This window comes from Oncorhynchus mykiss, chromosome 29 (assembly GCF_057628025.1).
Source record: "Oncorhynchus mykiss isolate SJ-2025 chromosome 29, ASM5762802v1, whole genome shotgun sequence".
In the NCBI taxonomy this organism is placed as follows: Eukaryota; Metazoa; Chordata; class Actinopteri; order Salmoniformes; family Salmonidae; genus Oncorhynchus; species Oncorhynchus mykiss.
Window position 1 is genome coordinate 26209761 of NC_143050.1, and position 16407 is coordinate 26226167.

At 41.4% G+C, this 16407-nt stretch overlaps 1 protein-coding gene across 1 annotated transcript in view; it reads left to right on the forward strand.

Moving 5' to 3' along the window:
* Positions 1 to 16407, forward strand: part of LOC110509815 (astrotactin-2) — a 471341-nt gene that overhangs the window by 334105 nt on the left and 120829 nt on the right. The window contains exons 14-16 of the mRNA XM_036967227.2: positions 13446 to 13570; positions 15368 to 15472; positions 15653 to 15832. Of these exons, the coding sequence (XP_036823122.2) occupies positions 13446 to 13570; positions 15368 to 15472; positions 15653 to 15832 (410 nt within the window). The remainder of the gene's footprint in view (positions 1 to 13445; positions 13571 to 15367; positions 15473 to 15652; positions 15833 to 16407) is intronic.

The following is a 16407-nucleotide window of genomic DNA, read 5'->3' on the forward strand; positions in this document are numbered from 1 at the left end:
TAAAATGTTTTTCTGTTTTCCACATTTATTAAAAAAGGATTAGCTTCTGTTCAGTTCATATAATACTATGTATTGTTTACATAGTGTGTCATCAAAATTTTCAAAAACATTTATCAAAACCTGTAGCTGTTGAAGTGGAAGCATTTAGCTTTCATCTCTACATTACAAATCAACACAATGTCAATTACAATAATGTAAAGCTAGAGGAGTTAATGCATGATCCCATAATAATATGCTTTCAATATTGCTGACCAATTTAAGATCAATCTGATGTAAAGTTTCTCCCACACGAAGCCAGTAAAAATGAAATATAATAGTCAAGGTCAATATATTTTTTATTTCACCTTTATTTCACCAGGTAGGCAAGTTGAGAACAAGTTCTCATTTACAATTGCAACCTGGCCAAGATAAAGCAAAGCAGTTTGACACATACAACAACACAGAGTTACACATGGAGTAAAACAAACATACAGTCAATAATACAGTATAAACAAGTCTATATACGATGTGAGCAAATGAGGTGAGATAAGGGAGGTAAAGGCAAAAAAAAAAGGCCATGGTGGCAAAGTAAATACAATATAGCAAGTAAAACACTGGAATGGAAGATTTGCAGTGGAAGAATGTGCAAAGTAGAAATAAAAATAATGGGGTGCAAAGGAGCAAAATAAATAAATAAAATAAATACAGTAGGGAAAGAGGTAGTTGTTTGGGCTAAATTATAGGTGGGCTATGTACAGGTGCAGTAATCTGTGAGCTGCTCTGACAGTTGGTGCTTAAAGCTAGTGAGGGAGATAAGTGTTTCCAGTTTCAGAGATTTTTGTAGTTCGTTCCAGTCATTGGCAGCAGAGAACTGGAAGGAGAGGCGGCCAAAGAAAGAATTGGTTTTGGGGGTGACCAGCGAGATATACCTGCTGGAGCGCGTGCTACAGGTGGGTGATGCTATGGTGACCAACTAGCTGAGATAAGGGGGGACTTTACCTAGCGGGTCTTGTAGATGACATGGAGCCAGTGGGTTTGGCGACGAGTATGAAGCGAGGGCCAGCCAACGAGAGCTTACAGGTCGCAAATGTGGGTAGTATATGGGGCTTTGGTGACAAAACGGATTGCACTGTGATAGACTGCATCCAATTTGTTGAGTAGGGTATTGGAGGCTATTTTGTAAATGACATCGCCGAAGTCGAGGATTGGTAGGATGGTCAGTTTTACAAGGGTATGTTTGGCAGCATGAGTGAAGGATGCTTTGTTGTGAAATAGGAAGCCAATTCTATATTTAACTTTGGATTAGAGATGTTTGATGTGGGTCTGGAAGGAGATTTTACAGTCTAACCAGACACCTAGGTATTTGTAGTTGTCCACGTATTCTAAGTCAGAGCCGTCCAGAGTAGTGATGTTAGACAGGCGGGCAGGTGCACGCAGCGATTGGTTGAAGAGCATGCATTTAGTTTTACTTGTATTAAAGAGCAGCTGGAGGCCACGGAAGGAGAGTTGTATGGCATTGAAGCTTGCCTGGAGGGTTGTTAACACAGTGTCCAAAGAAGGGCCAGAAGTATACAGAATGGTGTCGTCTGCGTAGAGGTGGATCAGAGACTCACCAGTAGCAAGAGCAACATCATTGATGTATACAGATGACTCTTAGTACAATAAACCTAGGAACTGGTTCACTCATAGACTGTAAAAAACACTGGGTTCACTGGTGATCTTTTTTCTATACATCATGTCGTGTAGTACTTGGCTGGCTGCTTGCTTTAACTACATTCATTGTCAATGCACAATATTTGTTCAACAGTTGTGAAAGGACTATTAGAAAAGCAGTTTAATTGTACACATGAATCACCACTTCATCTATGCTTAATAACATCAACAATGGGTTATCGTTTTGTAAGCTAGCTTGCATACACTGACTGTTGCTTACATGCCCTGCAATGGTTAGGCTACACAGTACCACAATCTGTCAGGAGCAGTCTGTCTCTCAAAATAGACCAACAACTATTTAGATACTTGCATATCAAATGTCTTCTTGACATCCCTTGAATTGGTGCTGGCTGCATCGATATGTCTCACATCGTTGCCTTGTTGACAAGTTGGCTATTTTAATGTGGGAATATAGTTTTTCCCTGATTCACTTCCATTAATCAAAGCCTTGAAAGGAGGCTTTGATAATGGCAGTATGATAACAGAATCCCTAACACAAACATAGGCACAGACATATGCATACACATGGTAACATACACACTTGACACACACGTACACATGTATTTTGTGTTGTAGATATGTGGTAGTGGAGTACGGGCCTGAGGGCACACACTTAGTGTGTTGTGTATTCTGTAATGAATGTATTGTAATGTTTTTAAAACTGTATAACTGCCTTAATTCTGCCGGACACCAGGAAGAGTAGCTGCTGCCTTGGCAGGAACTAATGGGGCTCCATAATAAATACAATACAAAAAAAGGCTCTTATTGGCCAAGACATAGCATCACCTATCGAGGGTTTAGATACGTCATTGGTGATATTTCTGATGGTTTCCATTGGGGCCTGAGTGCTGCTCTGATCCCACTGCCAGAACACATGTGGTTTAATCAGGATTCACAACCAGGCTCCCTTGTTCACACGGCCATTTGCACAACAACTACAGCTGTCGGCAGCCATAGTGATCATTGCCCTCGTTCTGCTTTGAATGGGTGCCAGTGTGTGGCTTATGAAGAGACAAAGCTCCTTCAGCACAGCATTGTAGTCATCTGACTCTGTAAACATTCCATTCACTGTGAAGGAAGTGGTTATGATACAAAGTGGTATTTAAGAGTCCAATAAAGGGTCAGGAATTTGACTTCCAATGGAAGCTCAGCTCCCATACAGAAAAGTAATATATGGCCATATACCAAAGAATGTGACATACAGTATATTTTAAGATATATGATCATATATTTAAAACCCATATATAAATGTGACATACATTTTAAAATATATGGTAATATATTTCAATAATATACACTGAACAAAATATAGATGCAACATGTAAAGTGTTGGTCCCATGTTTCATATGCAAAATTGTTTATATCCCTGTTAGTGAGTATTTCTCATTTGCCAAGACAATCCATCCACCTGACAAGTATGGCATATCATGAAACTGATTAAACAGCATGACCATTACACAGGTGTACCTTGTGCTGGGGACACTAAAAGAACACTCTAAAATGTGAAGTTTTGTCACACAACACAATGCCACAGATGTCTCAAGTTTTGGCATGCTGACTGCAGGGATGTCCACCAGAACTGTTGCCAGAGATTTGAATGTTCATGTATCTACCATAAGCCCCCTCCAACGTCATTTTAGAGAATTTGGCAGTACATCCAACCGGCCTCACAACCGCAGACCACGTGTAACCATGCCAGCCCAGGACCTCCACATCCGGCTTCTTCGCCTGCAGGATTGTCTTGAGACCAGCCACTCGGACAGCTGATGAAACTGTGGGTTTGCACAACCAAAGAATTTCTGCACAAACTGTCAGAAATCGTCTCAGTGAAGCTCATCTGGGTGCTCATCGTCCTCACCAGCGTCTTGACCTGACTGCAGCTCGGCATCGTAATCACCTTCGATAGCCGCCGGCACGCTAGAGAAGTGTGCTCTTCACGGATGAATCCCAGTTTCAACTGTACTGGGCAGATAGCAGACAATGTGTATGGCGTCGTGTGGGCGAGCGGTTTGCTGACGTCAACGTTGTGAACAGAGTGCCCCATGGTGGCAGTGGGATTATGGTATAAGCAGGCTGAAGCTACGGACAACTAACACAATTGCATTTTATCGATGTCAATTTGAATGCAAAGAAAAAGCTTGACGAGATCCTGGGGCCCATTGTCGCAGGGATCTGTACACAATTCCTGGAAGCTGAAAATGTCACAGTTCTTCCATGGCCTGCATTCTGACCAGACATTGAGCATGTTTGGGATGCTCTGGACCGACATGTACGACAGAGCGTTCCAGTTCCCTCTAATATCCAGCAACTTTGCATAGCCATTGAAGAGGAGTGGAACAACATTGCACAGGCCACAATCAACATCCTGATCAACTCTATGTGAAGGAGATGTGTGACGCTGCATGAGACAAATGGTGGTCACACCAGATATTGACTGGTTTTTTTGATCCACCACTACCTTTTTTAAAGTTATCTGTGACCAGTCATGTGTTTTCCCAGTCATGAGAAATATGTTAGGACCTAATGAATTGATTTCAATTGACTGATTTCCTGATATGAACTGTAAATTGTGCGTTGACATACACTTAGGTTGGAGTCATTAAAACTAGTTTTTCAACCACTCCACAAATTTCTTGTTAACAAACTGTAGTTTTGGCAAGTCAGTTAGGACATCTACTTTGTGCATGACACAAGTCATTTTTCCAGCAATTGTTTACAGACAGATAATTCCAGTAGGTCAGAAGTTTACATACACTATGTTGACTGTGCCATAAAACAGCTGGGAAAATTCCAGAAAATGATATCATGGATTTAGCAGCTTCTGATAGGCTAATCGACATGATTTGAGTCAATTGGAGGTGTACCTGTGGATGTATTTCAAGGCCTACAATTCAAACTCAGTGCCTCTTTGCTTGACATCATGGGAAAATCAAAAGAAATCAGCCAAGACCTCCACAAGTCTGGTTCATCCTTGGGAGCAATTTCCAAATGCCTGAAGGTACCACATTCATCTGTACAAACAATAGTACGCAAGTATAAACACCATTGGACCACGCAGCCATCATACACCTCAGGAAGGAGATGCGTTCTGTATCCTAGAGATGAACGTACTTTGGTGCGAATAGTGCAGATCAATCCCAGAACAACAGCAAAGGACCTTGTGAAGATGCTGGAGGAAACAGGTACAAAAGTATTTATATCCACAGTAAAACAAGTCCTATATCGACATAACCTGAAAGGCCCTCAGCAAGGAAGAAGCCACTGCTCCAAAACCGCCATAAAAAAGCCAGACTACGGTTTGCAACCGTAGCAACATCTCAAGACATCAGCCAGGAAGTTAAAGCTTGGTCGCAAATGGGTCTACCAAATGGACAATGACCCCAAGCATACTTTCAAAGATGTGGCAAAATGGCTTAAGGACAACAAAGTCAAGGTATTGGAGTGGCCATCACAAAGCCCTGACCTCAATCCTATAGAAAATGTGTGGGCAGAACTGAAAGAGCGTGTGCGAGCAAGGAAGCCTACAAACCTGACTCACTTACACCAGCTCTGTCAGGAGGGATGGGCCAAATTCACGAAACGTTTGACCCAAGTTAAAGAATTTAAAGGCAATGCTACCAAATACTAATTAAGTGTATGTAAACTTCTGACCCACTGGGAATGTGATGAAAGAAATAAAAGCTGAAATAAATAATTCTCTCTACTATTATTCTGACATTTCACATTCTTAAAATAAAGTGGTGATCTTAACTGACCTAAGACGAAACATTTTTACTAGGATTAAATGTCAGGAATTGTGAAAAACTGAGTTTAAATGTAATTGGCTAAGGTGTATGTAAACTTCCAACTTCAACTGTATATACTTATTTTATTAACAAAGTTATGCACTACCAATTCCCCTATTTGAAAAAGTAATTACAGTCAATAACTGGTTGTGCCAACTTTAGCGGCAATGACTGCAACCAAATGCTTCCTGTAGTTGTTGATCAGTCTTCTCACATCGCTGTGGAGGAATTTTGGCTCACTCTTGCATGCAGAACTGCTTTAACTCTGCGACAGTTGTAGGTTTTCAAGCATGAACTGCTAATTTTAAGTCCTGCCACAACATCTCAATTTGGATTAGGTCTGGATTTTGACAAGGCCATTCCAAAACTTCAAATTTGTTTATTTTTAGACATTTTCATGTGGACTTGATTTTGTGTTTTGAATCATTGTCTTGCTTCAGTTTACAGATGGATGGCCTGACATTCTCCTGTAGAATTTTCTGATACAGAGCAGAATTCATGGTTCCTTCTGTTAAAGCATGTTGTCCAGGTCCTGAGGCAGCAAAACATCCCCAAACCATCACAATACCACCGCCATGCTTGACCTTTGTAATGAGGCTCTTACTGTAGAATGCAGTGTTTGGTTTTTGCCAGGCATAATAGGACCCACGTCGTCCAAAAGGTTGACTCATGTTTTCCAAAAAGCACCTGGATGATCATCAAGACTCTTGGAAGAATATTCAATGGACAGATGATTCAAAATGATATATTTTTGGATGACATGGGTCCCATTATGCCTGGCGAAAACCGAACACTGCATGTTAAAGGCATAGTTAACTTTTTTTTTAGACCTTATAATCAGATGGCTAACAAAAAAACTATGGGTGGTGATTGGGGCAGTTAGTCAAAGTTCATAGTTAATAGTGGCTATTTAAACAACTCTAAATCATGGATTACAGTTTCTACTGGCCTTACTTTCAGGGTAAGGAACTATCTGACTAAAGGTGTAAAAAAGTTAACCTATCCCTTAATTGAATTTTCAAATCAATCATTGCAAATAGGGCATTAATGGTTACGAATTTCTTATTCAATTTAATCTGATAAGATTTTTACGTATTTATATGGATTTTTTATTTATTAAAGTTTTATGAGCCCAAACCCAACCCCTTACTGTTTTTTGTGCTTTTTATCTTCTAGTTGTTGCTTTCCCTCCACAGAGGCAGTCATGAAGCGCTTCCCGGATGCAAAAAGGGACAAGTGGAAACGCCTTAAAACAGTGAAATGGCTGAATTGAGAAGTGATGAAAAAATCCAAAAAAGGAATAGGATTAAATGACCTTTTTAGTGTTTTGTGTCGTTTGTTCTGGTTAGTTACCACGAAATGGAGGGAATAAAATATTCTATAATTTGTAATAATTACATTTCCTCTGAATCCAACTCAAATAATTAAAGATTATAAATGCATCTGACGTCTGACGTCTGTTAGCCAGAGAAAGACAGAAATAGAAAAGGAAAGAGAAAGAGAGCAAAACAAATAAAATGCTAATATCACAATGACAATATTTCTTTCTTTCTGGATGTGATCTCAGGTTGCCCAAACGTTGATACTGTATTATCGGCCAAATTGTTGAAACCTATTAGGGCCTTACTGTGGACACCATACAGAGAAAGAGTAGCCTCTAGTGGCCGAGACACACATTGCACCACATTGAATCCACCCACCCTCCCCTATCCCCTTTTCTTCTCATTAATTATGTATTAAAGGAGTGTATAAAGAGGTGGTTTTGGACTCTATGATTATATACCCATGAGAGCACATCATCGTTCGCCTTGGCCAATATAATCTAATAAGGGTGGGTATTAGGATGCGGGAGAAACATAATTTGGCAATGGATCATTTCACCAATGCGTGGGAGGACATCTTAAGAGGGGAATGACTGTGTAGTAATGGAGTTTAAAGATATAGCACAGTGGTTCTTGAACTGGGGGCCCTAACCCCCGGGGGGTTGTGAGGAGGTTTTGGGGTGTTGCGAGTGTGAAACTGAAGGTGAAAAAATACATATTTTTCATAGGCTACATATTCCATTTCAATTTTATATTTACGTCTTTGCCTATTTGATCTAGTTCCTAACATACGCCCACGGTATTGCACAAAATTCATGTCTCAATAACATCTCATTTGTGCTTCAGAACCAAAATGTTGGGTATCTTGACTGTTGACCAAAGACCAGTCATAAGCTTTTGCGTGCAAAGCCGGGGGCGCATATCCAGATTAGTGAACAGGAAACACTTGTTTCATTTTTTTCTGGTTTTGCCTGAAGAAATAGTATGTTTATATTCTCAATATAAAATACAGTTAAGCAATCTGCTGTGGACTCATCTTTGCCAGAACAATAGACTTCCTGGCAATTATATTGATCATTTTCATATTTCAGATAGGCCTAGTTTGGGAGGCCACTGGCTATATAAGAAAGCTGTAACGTTGCGCTGCCTTCAATACTTATGGGATGAAGATGTAATAAACTAGGCAAAAAAAGAAATGTCCTCTCACTGTCAAATGTGTTTATTTTCAGTAGACTTATGTGTGAATATTTGTATGAACATAACATTCAACAACTGAGACATAAACTGAACAGGTTTCACAGACATGTGACTAACAAAAATTGAATAATGTGTCCCTGAACAAAGGGGGGGTCAAAAGTAACAGTCAGTGTCTGGTGTGGCCACCAGCTGCATTAAGTACTGCAGTGCATCTCCTCATGGATTGCACCATATTTGCCAGTTCATGCTGTAAGATGTTACCCCACTCTTCCACCAAGGCACCTGCAAGTTCCCGGACATTTCTGGGGGGAATGGCCCTAGCCATCACCCTCCAATCCAACAGGTCCCAGACGTGCTCAATGGGATTGAAATCAGGGCTCTTCAATGGCCATGGCAGAACACTGACATTCCTGCCATGTAGAGTATGGCTGGTGGCATTGTCATGCTGGAGGGTCATGTCAGGATGAGCCTGCAGGAGGGAGGAGGATGTCTAACCCTAATGCTGTGGTAGCCATGCTGGTTAAGTGTGAATTCTAAATAAATCGCAGAATGTGTCACCAGCAAAGCATCCCCACACCATAACACCTCCTCCTCCATGCTTTATGGTGGGAAATACAGATGCAGAGATCATCCGTTCACCTACTCTGCGTCTCACAAAGACACAGCTGTTGGAAAAAATCTCCAATTTGGACTCAAGACCAAAGCAAAAATTTCCACTCGTCTAATGTCCATTGCTCGTGTTTCTTGGCCCAAGCAAGTCTCTTCTTAGTATTGGTGTCCTTTAGGAGTGGTTTATTTACAGCAATTTGACCATGAAGGCATGAATCACACAGGCCCCTCTGAACAGTTGTTGAGATGTGTCTGTTACTTGAACTCTGTGAAGCATTTATTTGAGCTGCAATTTCTGAGGCTGGTAACTCTAATGAACATATCCTCTGCATCAGAGGTAACTCTGGGTCTTCCTTTCCTGTGGCGGTCCTCATGAGAGCCAGTTTCATCATTGCGCTTGATGGTTTTTGCGACTGCACTTGAAGAAACTTAAAAAGTTATTGAAATTTTCCGTATTGACTGACCTTCACGTCTTAAAGAAATGATGGACTGTCATTTTGCTTTGCTTATTTGAGCTGTTCTTGCCATAATATTGACTTGGACTTTTACCAAATAGGGCTTTCATCTGTATGCCACCCCTACCTTATCACAACACAACTGATTGGCTCAAAGGCATTAAGGAAAGAAATTCTACAAATTAACTTTTAAGAAGGCACACCTGTTAATTGAAATGCATTCCAGGTGACTACCTCATAAAGCTGGTTGAGAGAATGCCAAGAGTGTGCAAAGCTGTCATCAAGGGAAAGTGTGGCTACTATGAAGAATCTCAAATATAAAAAATATTTAGATTTGTTAAAAAAAATGTTGTTTAATACATGATTCCTTATGTGTTATTTCATAGTTTTGATGTCCTCACTATTATTCTACATTGTAGGAAATAGTAAAAATAAAGAAAAATCCTTGAATGAGTAAGTGTTCTAAAACTTTTGACCGGTTGTGTACGTTGTGCTCGTTTTAATTCCCCCTCCCTAGATATAAATCAATATGGACACACACACACACAGACTAGCTCTTGTATGGTACAGAATGCTGAAGTTGGTATGGTTACTCAGAGCCCCAAGGAGCCTGCGTGACTATTACCAACAGGCCCAGTAAAGGTGGGTTGTGGGAGGAGAGAGAGAGAAGGAACAGCTCAGAGCTCAGACAGCGAGATAGAGGGAGTCACCAGGGAGCGTGCTGAGACAGCAGAGAACAATCACTGCACACTACCCTCGTCCACTCAAAGAGGTTATCTTCTGTGTTTAGCAGAAAGAGGCAGGCTTTGGTGGGTGGTGGGAAATGTCTAGCACAAATAGTACAGCTTCAAATAAGCTATTATAGTCAGGAATGTTACATGCATTTGTGTGTGTGGGTGTGTGTGTGTGTGTGTGTGCGCGCATGCGCGCGCGCGTGCGTGTGTGGGTGTGTGCGAATGTGCTAGATAGAAAGGAAGCAATTCAGGGAGAAAGAGTTGCAGCAAATCAAGAGAGCAAGAAATTGAGAAAGTTGTTCATATTTCCACATCGACGCGTGGCCCTGAATATTTATTAACACTGGACCTATTGTCAGCAACTTGTGCGCAACTCAACATGGAGGCCCTTGTTTAAATGGGGAGAGTTTAGCCCATTTGGAGGCATGTAGGCAGCACAAGGATAAAGCTGGGCAGGACAGCTTAGTCTCAGCCCTCCTAATGAACACACAGGGGTACTGAATGAAACATACAGGATGGTAACATACCATGCTCACAACAGTGGAACGCATACAGACTACACTATAAACCTCACAGGTGGCTAGGTGTGTGTGTGTGTGTGTGTAATGGTGGTGGGGAGGTTCATCAATAACTCATCATCCCTCACTCCATCCTGTTGTCTGCTTTGTTATGTATATTTGTTATTGTCTGCTACTTACAGACGCTCTGCTTTTAAAGCTAATATTGTAATGAGTAATTGCTGCTCCTGCATTTCAGCTTGGAAACAGCTATTCACCAACAATATTTGCTAAAATGACTTATTGTACGGATAGGGAAAGGGAACGATAGAGGAGATTCATGTTATAAATAGCCAATTGGAAGTCTGTTTTGAAAGCTGGGTTAATTCTTCTCCTTAATCCACCATTGTGTTTCATCCATGTTGGCATCTCCTCTGTCATGTTTCAAGAGCCGACGACAGCAAGCGAGTCTAATCACACTAAAGTGATCACCACTCCACTGTATCCACTTTTCTTTAGAGAGAATGGCGCATCTATAATCTACCAGTGCCACTTCCACTCTCATTCTCATTCTTAACCCAATTTGCCACTTCTCCAGCAGTGTATTGATACAAAACAATAACACTTTTTTCCAATAATGAGCAGCAAAAAGACCTCTCGCTCCACTGTTGCTCTCCTGGCCAAAACACACTGCAAAGTAAATAAAGGAATGAATAAGGTGCCCAGGTGGGCGACAAGGACACAGTCTTGTTTGCGTGTGAAAAATCCATAAAGCTTCATATCGGAGGGGCCATGTCCCTCCAGGTTCTCGTTCCGCACCGAGCTCCCAGCTTTCTCTCTGACTTAATTTGGTAATCGATATGGTTTCTGTGAGCACAGCAGGGGGATCTTCTCTTTTTTTTTACGGCACCTCTCCTCTCTGCCCTTGAGTTTCCTCTCCAGTCCCGGGGTAAAAGGAGGCTGTGATTGCCTCTAACAGCCTCTGCGGTTAGGGAGAAAGCTCTCCTGAAAGACAATGAAGGGAAGGTGGAGAGTAGACAGAAGTAGACACAACTCCAGACAGAACACATGAAAGTGAGAATCAGATAGAGCGAGAAAAGGAACAGCTCAGAGCTCAGACGAAAAGATAGAGGGAGAGTCACCAGGGAGCATGCTGAGACAGCAGAGAGCAATTGCTGCACGCTATCCTTGTCCGCTTCAAAGAGGCTCTCTTCCGTGTTTAGCAGGAAGATGCAGGCTTTGGTGGGTGGTGGGATATGTAATGTCTAGCACAAACCGTACAGAGATGTAAAATGAATGTGAAAGAGAAGATGACCACTCTTTTCTCTGAGACATGTTCCAGTCACCATGAAAGAGTATTATGGGTCTATGTCTGTCTGTGTGTCTGCTGTCCTCCATAACCCAATAATGTTCAACACAATAGCATGTATAACCATGTGTATAACATGAACTGCATCACCACACTCGCTTGTGTTTTTCAGTCTGAAACTGGAAGGTCAGATTTAAAGAAGGGCCTAGCCAGAAAAAAAGCTTGTTTTTGCTCATTCTGATTGGGTGGCCCTGGCTTCCCAGTGGGTGGCTCTGTGTCCACTCAGGCCTACCAATGCCTACACCCCTGATTTAAAGAAAGGGTCAATGCAATTGAGAAGTATGAAAGCTGGGAATGTAGAAGTATGAAGTACAAACACAATTTTCTAGGTTAGAGGAGTAGACTGGATTGTGGTATTGGACTTGCCTTTTCCTCCCTTTCTCCCTCCTTTCTTGACTTCTCTCGCTTTCCATCTAATTTGTCGACCTCTCCCTCCCTCCATATCCCTCTCCCTGCCCCCTTCCCTCTCATTCCTTCTCCAGCTGAGAGAGACAGAAGTGCAGAGGATTCCAGGGCAGAGCTTATCTCTCCCTGCAGGTCCCTGTCCTGTTACCAGTCTTTAAAAGGGCAGCCAACCGGCACACTCTCTCACATTCTCCACACAGTCAGTCAATTCCCCCATACTACTGCAACCAGACAGTGGTCTCTTTCTCCCCAGTTAGACCTCTAAACTATCACACGACAATATATCTCCTTGCTATGCTGTTGAGATACTTGATCCAACCAGCGAGTTTCGGTAACAGTCCCAAGCCATTACATATCACTCTTCAACTGTATCTAGTAGTTTCAACTCAACCTGACAGAACATCCCGTTTCTTTATGGCGTCTGTAATCCTTCCAGAAGCTCCTTGGTGCAAAGGAACATCCTGTTGCTGTCTGATAACCCAGTCATTGTCATTGTAATGAGAGAATATGGAGGTGTTGTTTGACTCAGAGTCAGCAGTAGGGCTGCAAAGGGAGGGTATATTACTGGAAATGTTCTACGTTTACCAGTAAACTACCATCATTTTGGTAGCTTTCAAGTTTTTGGAATTTTATTACATGACATCTAGTGGCCTTTTTGGGGGTACTTCTGATGATCACAGGTGTCTGTAATTATCTCTGGCCCTCTATGTGGCCTGTAAAATATATAGAAAAAAAAAAAATCAAGAATGACAAAGCTGTAAAACATTATCCTAAATATAAGCCATCAACTTAGTGAATACCATTGGTGTTTAATATGAAGGTTTAAGCATAATATATATATATTTTTTATTACGTCAATATGTCTTTGTTGTAAATGTTTTGGTGGCAAACTGGTGGCAGTTGTGAAAAAAAGTCAATAGTTAGAAGAGTTCCAGAGTTAATTGAAAACAATAGCATTATTGATTAGATGATTTTATCATTAATTAGCCTATTTTCTCTTCAATCACATGGTCTATTCACTAGAACTACTGGATATCTCCTGGACACAGATTTAAAAATACATTCTATATATATACTTTTAAAAAAGTTATTCAAGTCTAAATTACCAAAGTTAACATAGATTACCTGTTCATTAACAAAATTACTGAAGATTACGGTAATGTTGGTAAATTACCGGTAGCTGTGCATCTCTAGTCAGTGGTCTTGCACTGTGTCTAACACTATCAGGTAGCACCACCTGTCTCTCTGTTGGAGCACCTGAAACACAGTGGAGAGAAGCCACTATCTTACTACAGACTCTGATGGAGATGAAAAGCCAATATTGTCTGACAGGGCTGACTGTTCTGTGTGTGTGCTTTTCTTTCTCTCTTTCTCTCTCAGGGACAACAACTTCATCAAGGACTTCCCCCAGCTAGCAGATGGACTGATGGTCATCCCGTTGCCTGTGGAGGAGCAGTGTAGAGGAGTGCTGTCTGAGCCACTGTCAAATCTACAACTCCTCACAGGTGTGTATGTGTGTGTGTGTGTGTGTTTCATTCTTTGGACACTTATACAAGTGTGTACGGAACATACACTGCCATTCAAAAACAAGGACATTTCTTAGTGACCCCAAACTTTTGAAAGAAAAGCAAATTTTTTGTCCATTAAAATGACATCAAATTGATCAGAAATACAGTGTAGACATTGTTAATGTTGTAAATGACTATTGTAGCTGGAAACGGCTGACTTTTAATGGAATATCTACATAGGCGTACAGAGGCCCATTATCAGCAACCATCACTCTTTTGTTCCAATTGCACGTTGTGTTAGCTAATCCAAGTTTATAATTTTAAAAGGCTAATTTATCATTAGAAAACCCTTTGGCAATTATGTTAGCACAGCTGAAATGTTTTGTCCTGACAGTTTGCGCTGTTCTATGAAGGAAGTAGTACACAGCGTTGTACGAGATCTTCAGTTTCTTGGCAATTTCTCGCATGGAATAACCTTCATTTATCAGAACAAGAATAGACTAACGAGTTTCAGAAGAAAGTTATTTGTTTCTGGACATTTTGAGCCTGTAATCGAACCCACAAATGCTGATGCTCCAGATACTCAACTAGTCTAAAGAAGGCCAGTTTCATTGCTTCCTTAAACAGTTTTCAGCTGTGCTAACATAATTGCCAAAGGGTTTTCTAATGTGCCATTGGAGAACAGGAGTGATGGTTGCTGATAATGGGCCTCTGTACGCCTATGTAGATATTCCATTACAAATCAGCCGTTTTCAGCTACAATAGTCATTTACAACATTAACAATGCCTACACTGTATTTTTAATCAATTTGATATTATTTTAATGGACAGAAAATGTGCTTTTCTTTCAAAAACATGGACATTTATAAGTGACCCCAAACTTTTGAACGGTAGTGTATACGTTTCTACATTTGTTTGTCAAGGATTTATTTTCCAATTAATGCAACATTTCCTGTAAGCTGAATACCTAGAAATACTGCAGCATCCTCTGCTTTCTAAACCCATAAGAGTGGGACTCCAAGTGTGAGGTCAGCTAGAATGACAATGTTCATCCCCGTGCACTGTACTGTGCTATTGCTCCTGACATCCCCACGCCTCTGCAGTAGGCACACACGTGCACATACACACACCTCTCCAGGCCCTCTAAAAGCTGACACGTGCACCTTCTTCACCCCACGTGTTCCCCTCCCACGACCCCTTTGGGGGCCGTGACTACTCTGTCAGTTGGCTTGAAACCGCACCTCAGGACTACTGCCTCCGTCCATTAGCTGAATTGGCTGCAGCACTTTGCTTCTTGGTGACCTGTGACTAGTTTCCAGAAGGGTCTGCCACTCTTCTCCGAACACAACTGGGGATAAATAAAAGATTTAGGTTTAAGTGAGAATTCTGTTGTTGTTGTTCTCTTCACTCCTGTGTTATAATGGCCCTGTGCTGACCCAGACTCATATGATAGTTTGGTAATGCAATTACGGAGGTGAGATTGCTCACGCCTTAATGCTGGAAATCCAATTGCAGCTGTTGCGGCCATCTGCCATTGATTGCGCACGGGGTGGGAACCTTCGTGCCGAGACAAATAGTGTTGTTGGAAACAACAGGATACACACTGTACACAGACAGTGTTTGTGTGAAAGAGAAACAAAGCTAGCTAATGCACTTCGGACAATTACAAATGTGCCTGTGTAACTAAAATTCTGACACAAATTACCCATAGCTTTTAATGCATGAAAAAATTTGGGCCTACTAAAATTGTGGAAGTAATTCATGACTATATATATGTGTCTATGTCCATTGCAGGCGATGCCCAGTTTAATGAGGCTATGGGCTATCCCATGGTTCAGCAGTGGAGAGTGAGGAGCAACCTGTACAAAGTAAAGCTCAGCGCCATCACCTTGTCTACAGGTATGAAGTGTCAATTTACTGTCATATATTTCACTATTTTACAAGCTTACCACTACTAAACTATCATACTGCACAGAAAACACATACAGTAAATCATATAGCATTTACAAAACCATTTTTTGCTTCAGCTTTAACTATAATTCAATTTGTTCCACATTATTTCCCCTCCACGGTTCCCAGGTTTCTCCAAGGTTTTGAAGACGCTGACTGCAGAGAGCACCAGAGAGGAGCTGCTGTCCTTTATCCAGCAGTACGGCAGCCATTACGTGTCTGAGGCCCTGTACGGCTCCGAGCTCAGCTGCACCATCTACTTCCCCAGCAAGAAGGCTCAACAGCAGCTCTGGCTGCAGTACCAGAAAGGTGAGCAGGGAGAGTGGGAAGCTACATGTAATGCAGGTGTCCCGTCAGTGATCAATTTAGACCCAGGTGAGTGGACTATCAATAGTCTTAATTGGTTCATTAAATCCCAGACAAAAGCGGGGCTTATTCAATATGGTGCAGCGTTCAGGACGCTGCAGATAGAGACATGATTCCTGATTTTATAAGTGGCCATAGCCCCTGAGACAAAGCAGAGAGAATAGCCTCTCGGAATTCCTTCAGTTGCATTTCATAATTCAGTTTTTCCTGCAACAGAAATCTTAGGCAAGACCTGAAGGGGCTTTTGTACTGTACTATGCTGCACCACTGAGAACTTCACAATGGAATTGGTCTGTTACTGACTGGGTGAGGGCTGTGGATAGCATGAAAAGGATGTTTAATGTTTCACCAAATAAATGGGTTCAAAGTATGCATTGTAAACACTGGAATACAAAGAGACATGCTTTGAATAAATTAATTTGCTGCACTGCAGATACTTCCAAAGAATTTACCACAGGAAGGCTTATAGTACAAAGGGCTATTGACAGGAGAGGCGCAGTGAAATGTGTTGTTTTTCA